General features: G+C 41.8%; 1 protein-coding gene across 3 annotated transcripts; it reads left to right on the top strand.

The window, feature by feature from the left end:
- Window positions 1–248: 248 nt before the first annotated feature.
- Window positions 249–13,117, top strand: LOC149354459 (mitochondrial amidoxime-reducing component 1-like). Of its 3 annotated transcripts, none has more exons than XM_089583324.1 (9): window positions 249–759; window positions 2,030–2,300; window positions 3,208–3,255; window positions 3,629–3,811; window positions 6,207–6,354; window positions 6,779–6,925; window positions 6,987–7,048; window positions 7,847–7,918; window positions 8,241–13,117. In XM_089583324.1, exons 2-9 carry the CDS (start codon window positions 2,053–2,055, stop codon window positions 8,383–8,385), a joined length of 1,053 nt encoding a protein of 350 aa, XP_089439450.1. In that variant the 5' UTR covers window positions 249–759; window positions 2,030–2,052; the 3' UTR covers window positions 8,386–13,117. The 3 variants fall into 3 exon arrangements, with proteins under 3 accessions (XP_089439450.1, XP_089439452.1, XP_089439451.1); XM_089583325.1 differs by lacking the exon at window positions 249–759 and adding an exon at window positions 1,119–1,545; XM_089583326.1 differs by lacking the exon at window positions 3,208–3,255 and having other exon boundaries at window positions 250–759.
- The last annotated feature ends 219 nt before the right edge of the window (window positions 13,118–13,336 follow it).

The following is a 13,336-nucleotide window of genomic DNA, read 5'->3' as shown; positions in this document are numbered from 1 at the left end:
ATGTACCAGGTGCGTCCGAGGTACCTATAATCTGAATACAGCGATCATATCCGTCCGACTTTCCTAAAAAAAAAAGTTGAAGCAACGCGAATGTTACTGCTGGAGTAACTTAACACAAACAGACAACTGTTTTTGAACGAGTAGGACGCATATTTGTGTCACGAGAAATTACTTCACTTCCCAGAGCCGTTCAAATCCAGCGCGCAGGCTGTCAGGTCACGTGGCAGGTCGAAGCTCCACCCATGAGTAATTTTCTCTGTTCTCGGTAGATCCAGTGAGTAAACGTCGTGAGATCGCATGTGCCGAGGTTTTTGACCACCATGGTTTTGATGCTTTGAGAACGTCAGAATCGCAGCTGAACGACACATGAGTACTGTATGACTACAGTAATTCTGAGAAAATGGACTTGCAAGCGTTTGTGGCGGCACTTTCAGACTCTGGCAAATACTTTCCCTGGTCGCCGCTGTCACTCCCATTTCTGCATCTCTCCTCTCAGTGCGGCATCCAGTCAGGTTCTGCTGCTCAGTACAATGCCCAGTAACTGAACTGAACAACATGTCGGAGCGCACGTGCAGTCCTGCGAGCACGCAAGTACTCTGGCACATCCGTGTTTTCACTTGACTTCGCTAACCTGCCGCACGATAAGATTTCGTCGCACGTTTCCGCGAGACCCGCGGCAGCGCTGCGCTATCTGAAGAACGTCTGTTTGGGACGTTGTTGATGGGCCCTTCGTCTCTGTGTGTCTGCCGTGCTACCTAGGTGAGTATACTGAGTCTTTAGCAGGCGCTGCCGTGCTTTTCGACCGAAGACTGGTCACGACACGTTTATTAGCGAGCGTGCAGAGTTTAGTTTTGCATAGAATACATGAAATACGCTTATTTAGCTGTGCAAAAACGCGAAGAGGGTATACCCGCGAAGAGTTGTCTAGAATTGTTGCAACCATTGGCCAGCGAAAAAGACGACACTGTCGCAATTTGTTTAAATGCGAACCGGCGCGAGAAAACGAGAAAAACACATACAAAGCAGGACTAGCGCCAACTTCCATCTGAGTTTGTTTTTGTTTTCTTTTTGAGGGGGTGGGGGGAGCCGCTTTTTAACCACACATAATACACACAGCAAAATAAACTTGGTTGGATGTTGGCGCTAGTCTTGTTTTGCATGTGTTTCCTCGTTTTACTAGTGCCATTTCGCATTTATGCAGATATGTGTCAATAGAACCAACTAGCTAAAAAAAGAAGTCTTGCTGTCTCAAAAGTGTCAAGAGCAGACTCGGTTAAGTCTTCACATTAGTATTTATTTATGCTGTATGTCTGAGTGCGCCGCAGGTCAAGGAATAAAATCAGCTGTAACATACACTGCCTTATTAATGTGACCTCAAGTAACAGTGAAGTTCATTTGGTGTAGTTATAGTCACAGGGATGAAAAATGAGCTTGAAGAGAAATGTTATAACTGCCTACTTCACATGTACCTAGAAATCTGTGGCAAATAAGCAGTTGAGTCTACCACCAACAACATGCACCGAATGGGACCATGACGATAAACAGGTACTAAAAGACATTGTGATAAACAGGTACGAAAGAGCACAGCTGATAATTTATGCTTGTGTGATATATAGTGGGTGGTTGTGCAGATTTTTATGCAGAAGCTGCGCTTAGGCGACAGTGTTCTCTGTGCAAGGGGCAATACAACTTAGTATAGTTCGGATGTGAAGAATGCATAGATGTGTGCCTTCCCTCTCTCGCTACTGCATAACACCTGAGGCAAAGCACAAAAAGGTCTGTGTAGTTGTGCCTGGGCACATGTTAGTATGTCAGTGCAGCTGTGATTATTCCACAGCCATATTGTGTCAGTCATAGTATACTCAGTTTTGCAGTAGCTTTGAATTGGAACAATACCATTAATTAAGCATGTGACTGCAGGAGTCTATGTGGGCTGTACTGGTAAATGTAAGAAGAAAAGCCAAAATTTCTCCACTGTGTTGCCAGTTTCTGTCTGCTAACTTTTGGATGCATTCTTTTGTATGTGCAGGGCCTGCTGTTGAAAGCTCAGCCATGGTATCGTCATCCTCTGTAACTGCTCCACTGAGCACCATAGCTCTGATGATAACAGTTCTGGGTGGAGTAGTAGGTGCAGCAGCATTCTTTTGGCTCAGGCGTATGGCTGTAGGCAAAAACAACTTTGTGCGTGTGGGGCACGTGGCCAACATTGTGATTCATCCAATCAAGTCCTTAGCTGGAGTAGAGGTGCCCTATGCAGACTGCACAGTAGCTGGGCCAGTGTACAAAGGACTCAAAGACAGGTGAGGCCATGTTGTCCATTGTAGTATGCAGATCTTTGTTGAAGGTTGCTTAAGTTTCTGCTGAGCCAGCTTGTGTAAATATTGGTCAAATAAACAATTGTGCAAAAAAAGCATGGTACATAGAACAATCGGAACTACTTAGCTTTAACAGTGGCATAAAAGGCTTGTCTGAAGGACCCACTTCATACGAGTGGAATATTTCAATGTAAAGTGTGTGGAAAATTTTTTCACAGTCACTGCAAATACAAAGTGCTTTACCGAGTCAAGAAAGTGGCAGATTATTCAGAGGTTATTGTGGTGTTCTTCGTGCCACTGAAACTTGCCAGTTTTGCTCACGTGTGTTTATAATGGTAGCCACAGAAGCAGCTATCGCAGAAAGCATTTAAAGCTGCGTATACGGTGGGCTACTTCAATTAGTTTTGAAATCCCAGTGACGTCTGAATCAAGACAAAACGTTGAAAAAGCTTATGTCCGAAAAAATCTTACGAGCTAATTTATACTGACTGTGAAACTGTATGTGGTAGCTTGTTTTTGCTCCCATATATGAGAATAACAATTACACAGCCTATTACATTGAATGCTGTTGAGGTTTGGATTTTTGTAGACATGCAAAATTTTGAATTTATGTTTTTGTTGGGATATGCTGAATTATTGTGTTAACGATTCTATGAAACAATTAAAACATAGGTACAGATGACATAAATAGAGCATTTGGCAAATAAATGCCACTGGTTCCATATGAAGCAAAAATAAAGGAATAGCTTCAAGCATTCTTTTGGCGTATTTCAATTCTCGTGTGACAAGTTTATTAGCAATATCTTAATTTTATCATAACTGTGCTAACATTATATGTTGTAATAGTATTGGAAATTTCAGAAGAAAGTTTATGGATATCTCTCTGTTGTAGAAGTTCACTGCCAAATAAGGAATTTTGGGATGAACTCCTTGAAGAGAGGTACGATCTACCTGTGTGTTTTTATTATAAGTTGCATTACCACTTGCTAAACAGGTGGTGGCAGTGTGGCCATGGACGTTTTGTTATTGTCGACATATTTGCAAAAAGGTATCTTTCTTGACTGCTTTGAAGAAGCTAACATAATGTATGTGTATGACAGAATCTTGTACACATCATTTTTAGGTGTGCAGGTACAGCCACATGCTGGTATCAAAGGTAAATTTTGTCTATCACACTGTCACAGTAATTTGTTTCAGAACCATAGGCTTGCTTTGCTGGTGTTAGGCAATCAATCATAAGTGCTGGAAAATGTGAAATTGCATTACTAATGACTCTTTTGTGATCCCTGCCCCCTTTTTTCTTCCATTTGCAGACACATGCTCATTGTCAGAGATGACTACTTTGTCTCCATGCGTGAGGAACCACGTCTTGGCATGATCAGGGTTGCCTTTGATGAAGACATGCTGACATTAACACTAACAGTTGATGGATACCCACCGCTCACAGTGAATGCGTGCAGTGCTGAAGAGCAAGGAAAACCTTTATTCACCATCAGGCACGTGGGCTTATTATCTCTGGCTTAATATTTCAGCCTTGACCAAGAAAGAAAATCCTTAATGACAGGAAAGGCAGAGAGGGCTGCCAGTGTAAATGTGGCTCTATGGGGAGAGAGGAAGGGAAAGCATGAGGCAGAATGTGAACAGAGGGTGATGATGTCATAATACAGTGAGCTGCATCAAGTGTCCTGGATGCCCTGAAATGAATGAAAGGAAGACAGCATGCTGCAACTGTATAATTCACTCTTGGTCTTGAACGTATATTGAAAGGGTTAGTTAGTGATTGACAAGTTATGCACTGACATTTGAATTTGTGTAGATATTTTATTAATTGATGTTAGTTTGCATCCTAGTTTGGTCTAATTAAAACCTGCTGATTTTCACATAATGTGATCTCATGATAACAATGAACATGTGCTATAGCCTATTTACTTGTTGGCATTGGCAGCATTTGGCAGAATGCAGTGTTGTGAATGCCAAATGTCAACTAGTTCACTGGAGACAGGAGACCTTTACCTTTAAAAGTGTGGAGCTAATTGATGTAACCATAAAACTTGGCAGAAATTAGATGGTGATTGTATATACTGGTTGATCTGCACAATCTACTTTCCATGTGGTGACCAAAATGTTCTAATAAGAGTCCCAAGTACAGTGTGCATTACTCATGCTTACATTGCATATGCATGCAGAATTTGGTAAAAGCCTTGCCTTAACCCTAAAAAAGATATTTTTTTTAGAAAATGGTCATTTAGTACCCATGGTTCTGTGTGTCGGCAAACCGAAAAAAAAAATGCTTTGGATGAGCCCTACTTGCCTTAAATTGGGCACAGAGTATCTGAAAACGTGGTGAACTGGACACTTCACTCAAATGACACTCCGCCTATGACGGGCTTGGCTTGTCCAAATCTGCTAGGGGGTTAAAGGGACACTTAGAACAACTCCAACTATTGTCCTTAGTTAAAATTGATTCTCTGCCTCATTCTCGGTATGTTAAAATCTGTCCAGCAGCAGGCCCATTTATGGCAGAAAAAAAATGAATTTAAAAATTTTCCCATAGTCCCACAGTCGAATACAACTCGAGAACACAGAGACGAATGCCTCTTAAAGGTGCAGTGAAGAGGAATCTGAACTCGTCTTTTTGCCGCGGGATCTCGATCTACACGTTCTGAGCATCCTTAGAAACTACGACTTATTACCCTGTGTGACCGATTTTCCTAATTAAATCGAATTAATGTCCGGTTCCCACCTTTATTTTTTTAATTCTCCCCGTACGGTGGGCGGAGTCGATCAACGCTATGCGCTCACCCTGGCATCGTAGAGGATGTGGAGGTCCTCAGAAAGGTCCATTGTAACGACCACAGAATGTTAAGGTCTCGTATTAGCTTTGATTTGAAGAGGGAACAGAGGAAACTAGTGAAACGGAAGGCTATTAATAAGTTAACGTTATGAGTTAAAGTAGAGGAATTCAGGATGTTGCTACTTAACAGATTTTCTGCTCTAACTCAAGAAGACAACCATAGTGTTGAAACAGTGAATGATAATCTCACAGGTGTCGGGCAGGGAGACACGATCTCGCCAATGCTATTCACCGCCTGTTTACAGGAGGTATTGCGGGGCCTGAAATGGGAACAGTTGGGGATAAGAGTTAATGAAGTAGTTCAGAAGTAGGCCGGTTCAAATTGTTGTTTTGGTTCGTACTTCATGTTTTTGCGTAATCAACACCACATTGCTGTTTTCTCAGTAAACTATTCCTCCTTTATATTTAATTTTCACTGCCTGTGTGTCAGCAATTACATGCAATATGAGCATATTGAAAGGTAACTGGCTGACTTGATAAGTGTTTTAACTCTTCAGTTCCAGCTTCTTCATGCAAAGTTTCCTCTGTTTGGTTAAATTCTTTGCCAACTAGCACGAAATCACGTAGGAGGTTTTACCTGCACTTCCAAAGAACAAAACAATCTTTTGAAATATCATCCACTTTCAATTACATTTTACATTTTTTTTAAATCCTTGGCAAACATCGCATAAATAAGAAAAATTTTATATATAATAAACACTTTCGCATCCTATTTTCTTTTTGTGCCCAGTCTGAAATATGTGCAACCTTGAGAGCAAAAATAAGTAAGTTATATAAAGACTGCTGATTGGCATTGTTCATGTAGCTGTACACTCACGCTAGAGCACCAATGGCTGTATGAAAGGGTAAGTTCACTAAACTCATATTAGCTCCTATGCTGCCTGAGAATGGCAGAAAGCATCCTGGTGCGCTGCACAGTTAACTTATTGGTGCTGAAGGATATGAGTGAAGTTCTGGAGGTTTTTCATGGTAACAGATCATGCCACAGGGTTCCTTGTTTACGACCATAATCACAGCTGAGTCTGCCTGGCCTGCAGGGTCCGGAAGTTCAGCTACAAAGCTGTGGAAGTCTCACAGGAAGCCTCCGAATGGTTCAGGAACTACCTCAAGCATGATGATGTTCGCCTCGTGATGGTTCTTCTCGACCAGGACACCATAGCCAGGGGGAAGAATGGCATTGCTCCGGTGATGTGTCTTTCTTGTTACATTTATATGGAAGAAAAAAGAAAAACAGGAGTGATGATGCAATTGTAAAAGCTGCTCTACTGCTCAACTCTGTGAGTCTGATTTATTATGAATGTAGTGCTAAGCAAACACCAGTAGCTCTTATAATTTCTTTTATTGTTGCAAAAAGACGCAAATCAAACCATTTTTTTCTTGTGTTCTTTAGCTGAAAGTTTGTAGAACAGCTTTTATCAGCTTGTAAATGACTAACGTGATTACCATCATGATATACACTTAATTTTAGCATGCCTTTGCTGTTACTTTACCTGATGGTGCACAAGGTTTCCTATCTTCAACGTTTTGTTTTCCTTCTTGGTGCCTTTGTTAGCACTCAAACTTAGAGTGACTGAAGTGTATTGGTGCTTACCCACTACTTCTTGCTCAGGTGGCATGCCAAGATGAGTCATCGTTTCAAGTCCTTTCAAAGGAATCCCTTGAGAAGCTGTTATCGAGGCTGCCTCCTGGTAGTGGCATTCAGCGCCGCAATTTCCGGCCCACCCTCTTTGTTGAGGGTTGTGAACCCCATGCAGAGGTATAAGCACAAGTAGGAAGGAAATGCTGTTGTGAGATGCCTTTGTCATTTGTGCATGCAGGACCATTGGAAGCGTTTCAGGATTTCAGATGCAGAGATGGCCTTCTTGAATCGCACAACCAGGTAACAATTCTTGCAAAGGCATGTGCTGATTTTACTGAGGCATGTAGGAGTTGGAAATTCGAGTTGTAGGCAGAAATATGTTTTCAGAACAGCCTGACAGTTTGCTTGGAGCTTAGTTTAGCACTTAGGCCATAGCCATTTTTGAAACCATGTGGTGTATTTACTCGCATAATGAACCCGCTTTTTTTTTTTGAGGGTTTATTATGCAGGGACCAAAAATTTAGCTTTTTGTAAGAGAAAATTGCATATCATACTTATGTTTGTCCGTCCGTCCATTAGTCTGTCCATTTGTCCGCTCTTCCATCATCGTTGCGTCCTCGGGCTCGTGTGTCACCGGTGCTTAGCGCTGCTCACTTGAAAAGGTGATTGCAGTATCATGGTGCGATCAGACAATTTTGTGGTAGTCAGTGGCGCTGGCCAATCACAGCGAGGTCAGCAAACATGGTGTACACTGGCCCTGAAGGTCAGGTGTACGCTTACTTACATGAGTTAAAAAAGGAAGCAATAAATTCTGAACAGCAAAAGTAGGTGGTGGGTTCATTACACGAATAAATACGGTAACTTCTATTTCAAACTTGCAGGTGACTGAAGATACAGTATTAACTGCTCACGCAGTGCGCCATTCATTAGTACATGTTGGTGCTTGGTGCATCATTGTTATTGTCGATACAAGCATACCATGAGATTGTGTGCACGACGGGGTGTCTTACAGCTATCAGATTTTTTCTTCTGATACCTGTTTTTTATTTCCTGTTGCCTTTTTGCTGGCATTGCTCTTAAGTTTTTGTTTATTAACAGGTGTGTCTTGACCACAGTCAACCAGGACACTGGCGACAGGACTGACAAAGAACCTCTTGTGACATTGCGAAAGTAAGTGCAGAAAGGCTGAGGGCCTAACTCAAAGAAAAGCATATTTATGGTTAACATCCAGCAGAGCACAGCCACAAACCTGGAAAGAAAGCTATACATCTTCCTCAGGTTCTTGTTGTTGAAGAAAAATCCATCCTGGAAGCATCCTTTAGCAGCAAGGCTTGAGAAAACTGTATAGCTCTGTAGCTTCGTGACTCGACTGGGTGGCTTTTATTGCATAATTATTTTCTTCAAAATCCAAGCTATCTTGAGGAGGGACTCCCAAATAATTTGACATAGCTCATAATTTTGGCTTTGTCGTAACGCTAGCTTTTTGTTACAGGTACCGAATTGACAGGTCTGAACAAGGGCGGCAAAAATATCAGTTGCAACCACTTTTTGGTATAGGCTCGATACACATCCGAGATGGCAGAATTGCTGTTGGAGATGAGGTCTATGCTCTTCAGTCCCCTGAGCCTCTACTGTGAAAAGAGCGATGCTTTTTGGCTCTAAGGTGAAAACTTAGTGAGTGTTGGCATACTGCTCATGGCTGGCAATATTTTTTGCAACTTCCTGAATTTGACACAAGCAGCCTTGAGCTGGTAGGTGGCTTCCTCTTACGAGTAGTTTGTGCTTCATTGTGTTCAGCTTATTTTCTGCATACAGTTTGAAACAAAACAGGGTTGTGTTTTTTACTTTTTTTTTGCACTGGCACCTGCATATTTGTAGATGATTGACATGCTAGTATAGTACTTGACTGCACCCTTTGTTCCTATATGCATGCTATTCTACCAAGTCTACAAGTGCTCATTATTACGCACTATGTGGTATGCCACAAACCAATGGCAGTTGTTGGGGGTATTGTCTAAGCCGTGTTGAGCATACCTGTGAATAACGTGGAGCGACCAGCCTAAGGTAATGTGTTCGCACATAAATGATCGACACACAGCAGCACTTGTCAGTACCTGTATCTGCATTTGCCTCATGCTTATCCAGCATTATATACTTATGCATCAGTGGGGCTGCTAGGTTTTTCAACTGCATTTTTAGCATCTAAGCATTTGTTGGATGTCAAACCATTGTTGTAGGAGCATTTAACTTCAGTGGCATTCTAGATAGCAGCAAGCACAACATTAGGTGATTACCATATGAAAGTGGCCAGTGTTTCTGCAACAATGTTTATGGCTTTTCAGTGGTTAGGTTTTGTTGGTACCATAATTGTATGTGATGATCATGTGGCATCTTATCCTATCATAACTTCTGTTGTCACCAGTGTTGTCCACATTTTTACCCGGATGTTTGATTTTGTTGTTGTGGATAAAGGGGAGCAGGGCATGGAATATAAAGGATAGAGAAATGGAAAAGGGGCCCTTAATATTCTGGATGGCTTCCTTACACCTACAGATCCCATTGACTGCACTCTTTGTTGCTACATGCAGGCTATTCTGCCAAGTCTACAAATGCTCATTATTACGCACTAAGTGGCATGCCATAGACCAGTGGCAGTTTGTAGGTTGGGGATATTGTCTAAGCGATGTTGAGCATACCGAACATGCATTTACCAGCCTAAGGCAATGTGTTCACACATAAATGATCGACACACAGCAGCATTTTCAGCTTAAATGAATTTATATAGCAATATGCAAAACATATCATAGATTGTAAAGGGCATGGCATGGTGAGGTATTAAGGTTAAGACACTAGCTGACTGGTGTTGGATGGGGTACTGTCTAGTCCGACAGACTGATTTGTGCTGGTGCCAGTGACTGCTGCTTCCAGCCATGGTGGGGCATCCTTCCATTCGAAGATGTAGTATCCCACTGTGTTGACCGCGAGCAGTACGATAAATATCGTGGATGCCTTGGTCACCAGGCCAGTCACCATCTGCAACATTCACCTCACAGTGTTATATGTTAAATAATAATAATTATTATTATAACTCACTTGTAGCACAAATTAGTAGCATGCATTTGCTAAGTTCAGGTCCCAAATAAAAAAAAAAATGTTCAAATATAAAGTTACAGAAAATTTTGCATAAGAAGAGCATTTCTTTTTTTAGCATTGTAAACGTGCAATACTGAAATGATTCATGGGGTGAATTTCTGATTTAGGCACGCTTGTGAGTGGGCTGTATCATTAGCCCTTGTCATTGTCATTAGTGTTCAATATTTTCTCACTGCACATGCACTGCAAGCTGGAGTAACTCTGATGTGCAAGTGCATGCAGGCAGCCAGTCACAGTGCTATCTATCACTGCAAGCTCTAGAGTTGGTACACAGAGTTGCAAAAGCTTTGAATGCATTTTGTCTAGTCAGAAGAGTGATATAGTCATTGCACTGCTGTGCATCTAGTGTCCCCTTCTGGGAACGGTCGCTAGCCTATGCATTCACTGAGATCTCCTATCAGCACGGGTGATTCGAGAGACGAGGTGTTACAAGGGAGCATATCACCCTCTTAGTGTTCTTTGGCTGGTGGCATGTCAGTAAGAAGGGCACAACTGTGGCAACTACATAAGTGTACATGATACACCCGCAATCACATGCTAACACCAGTGCAAACTTTTATTTGTAAAGCTTGATAACTCTTACGCTGGATGTGTAGAGAGGTCCCAGCTGCTAGTTACCTTGGAAAGTGCTAAAACACATTGCTTCCTTTCATGTGTGCTTTGACAGCTGTCTTGTGATGTACTTAATCATTGTCCCTGCCTGAAGGACATCGACTGGTTGACACTGCGAGGACTGCAGTTATGCATTGTGAGGTTGCCCATTTTGTGTGGCGATTAGAAAATCTGACGGAGACCCTGTGTCTGAAAGCATTGTTCCCACTGGAAAAGCAGACCACAAGTTGCTCTTTTTTTTTTGCTCTGTAACAAAAATGAGAAGGTTTCCGGTTCAAGTTGACTACCTTCTGCTGCATTCTATCTATGCATAGCCTGGATGTAGGGTTCAAATTGTTCATTTATCAGTGGGGATGAATGTGTAGGAGACGCCTGCACTCTTATTGTTTTATGTGAAATATATTCCTCGGCGTGTTTTAAATGTCAAGTGTTTATGGGGCCAACCTTATCACTTTTCTGATATCTGGTGCAGCCTTGATAGAATACTACGTTACCCAGGTACGCCTGGGAAAAAGAAAAGATGGAATGTACAGTCATGGAGAAAATTTTCCGGGATGTGGATTCACAGAAAAAAAAATTTACTTTTGTGTGGCCTTACTAGCCATCACCTGGTATTTTTCTAGGGGATGGGGCACGCGTGTCCCCTTGTGCTGCAGTGCTTTTTATTGACCTGCTTCGGTAATGAATTTTTTTTCTGTTAAATATCCTCCAGCCGATCCAACTTTAAACAAAAGCCAAGCTACCACTTGGTGTCTCTTGCAAACCAACTCATTTCCGAACCCGGTGTTGTGCAGCCACTACTACTTAGGTCAGTATTCTAGCCAGTGCAAGTTATGTAAAGCCAGAGCTTATTTCAACCACATCCTTTGGGAATTCCACCAGGCTCTGTTTGAGGGAAGAAGCATAGTCTTTAGAGCAATGGTAGACCTTACTCCTCAGCTCTGATCCGGAGATTCAACTGAAGACCGTCATACTGGCTGAAGCCACCGCTAGGGTCCAAGGACTCTTGGCTGTCGACTAGGTGGGAAGGCTACAACCTTCTCTACATATAATGGACAAATAGAGCTTTACAATCCAATCTGTGAGCCCACATTCCACAATATTTTGTCTATAACTGTAGTATGTAATGCAGGTGATCCTGGAAGAAAAAGAAAATATGCTTTCACGAGAGTTCTCATGAGAGTTCTGTACTTGAGCCATGTTGTAGACCACTGTATGTATTAAGTGGAATATTATATACACTGTTAATCTGAATAACTAAATCAGTTGAAGAACTTAGCTTTTCAGCTATTGCGCCTGTGGCCAAAATAGTGCCAAATTGGAGAGCTTCTCAGAAAACGTGAATTCATCAGTTTATTTTAATGCAGGCTAAAGCATAGTTTTTCCACATTAAAAAAAAAACAAAAATCTCCCACATGGCCACGCACTCTCACACCGTGGCAGGAGTGCTCTCAAACGTGGAATTCGTGAATGCAGCCATGGTCTATGGTGAGGTGGGCACTGACAGCAAATTGAAACTAACGGCTGTGATCTGGCCGCATTCAGTGTAGAAAACAGTAGTTGCGCTGGTTTCTGGTAGCGATACACAGGCCGAAACACCAAATATTGTTCCTCGTCGCCGTTTGGCATCTGGCATCTTTGTATGCCGAAGAGTTGCGCAGCGCATGAACAAATTTTCTAGTGCTAATCCCGGTCACGTTCCCCACAGTCATTGTGCAACCGTATATGCATCAAAGGCATAGTGGGAGCAACCCTCTCTCATGCTAATGTGTGCATGTCTTAATACAGCACAACATTTTGTGATATGCCAGTGTGAAGAATATAGCACCTCTCCAGCAAACAAATGGGAAAGTGCACTGCACATCATTCTGTAATAACTATTTGACTATTGTCTTCGACCCAAAACCATATTTCTCACAATCACTTTGAGTGCTAATCTTGGTCAGAGCATCATTCCAGGAGTATATTGTCAATGTAGCAGTGCTATTTGATTCGCAAGAAAATGTCACAAACAATGTCACATGCATGCTTCTGCAATTCTATTTTCTCAGCAGAAGTTTTATAGAGGAAAACTTGCATTTTTCCTTGACCCGTACCTGATAACTGTACAATATGCAGAAACCTAAATTGGGAGCTTTTTATGTTGTGAATGGAACGAAGCTTGAGCATGTGAAATACTGATGTTTTATTTTCTTTTCATGGGGAAATCAGTGCAGATGGTGATGTTTTGTCAACATTGTTCCTAACAATATGTACAACTTTCTCTTTCAGCCCTTAAAGCACACACATTTGTGCCAAAGTCAATGCAATGTTCTGATATGCTGTAGTTAAATATGATTGTTTTGCCTTGCTAGAAAATTACACAGTGGAGTGCTGCAAATTTGTTGAAGTGCTCAGGAAAGTGTGTGTTTTGTGTAGGCAACTCTTGTGCTCCTGTAGTATGTTGCAACCTGACAAAGAGCAATTTGGAACACAATTTTAGAGGCTGCATTTATTTACTACTCTAATGCGGCATTGTCAAGCTATGCATTTATATATATATATATATGGGACCAATAAACTTGCTTGCATCATAGTGTGTACTCACTATGCTGGCTCAGTTGCTATCGCCTTCTACATAGGTTTAAATCACTGCCAAGGCAAACGTGCTTTAGAAGCAGTGAAATGCAAATTTGCCTGTGCACTAATTTTGGTGCGCATAAAACGCATCTTGCCACAGTAAATCTGAGGCTCTCCGCTACAGCGTGCATCATGGTCGCTCTGGGTTTGGGACTTGAAAGTCTATTAAAGGCTCAGTGTACTGTATTCATCAACCATATTTTA

Source organism: Amblyomma mixtum, chromosome 3 (assembly GCF_055824585.1).
Source record: "Amblyomma mixtum isolate Tamu chromosome 3, ASM5582458v1, whole genome shotgun sequence".
In the NCBI taxonomy this organism is placed as follows: Eukaryota; Metazoa; Arthropoda; class Arachnida; order Ixodida; family Ixodidae; genus Amblyomma; species Amblyomma mixtum.
The sequence above is the reverse complement of the archived record's forward strand: the minus strand, read 5'-3'. Positions and strand labels throughout refer to the sequence as shown.

What these genes read in the sequence shown, in the direction of transcription:
- LOC149354459 (XM_089583324.1), top strand. Translation starts at nt 2,053, where the DNA reads ATGGTATCGTCATCCTCTGTAACTGCTCCACTGAGCACCATAGCTCTG. An exon ending in TACAAAGGACTCAAAGACAG is followed by an intron (nt 2,301 to 3,207) that starts GTGAGGCCATGT and finishes TCTCTGTTGTAG; the next exon opens with AAGTTCACTGCCAAATAAGG. An exon ending in CCTCTTGTGACATTGCGAAA is followed by an intron (nt 7,919 to 8,240) that starts GTAAGTGCAGAA and finishes TTTTTGTTACAG; the next exon opens with GTACCGAATTGACAGGTCTG.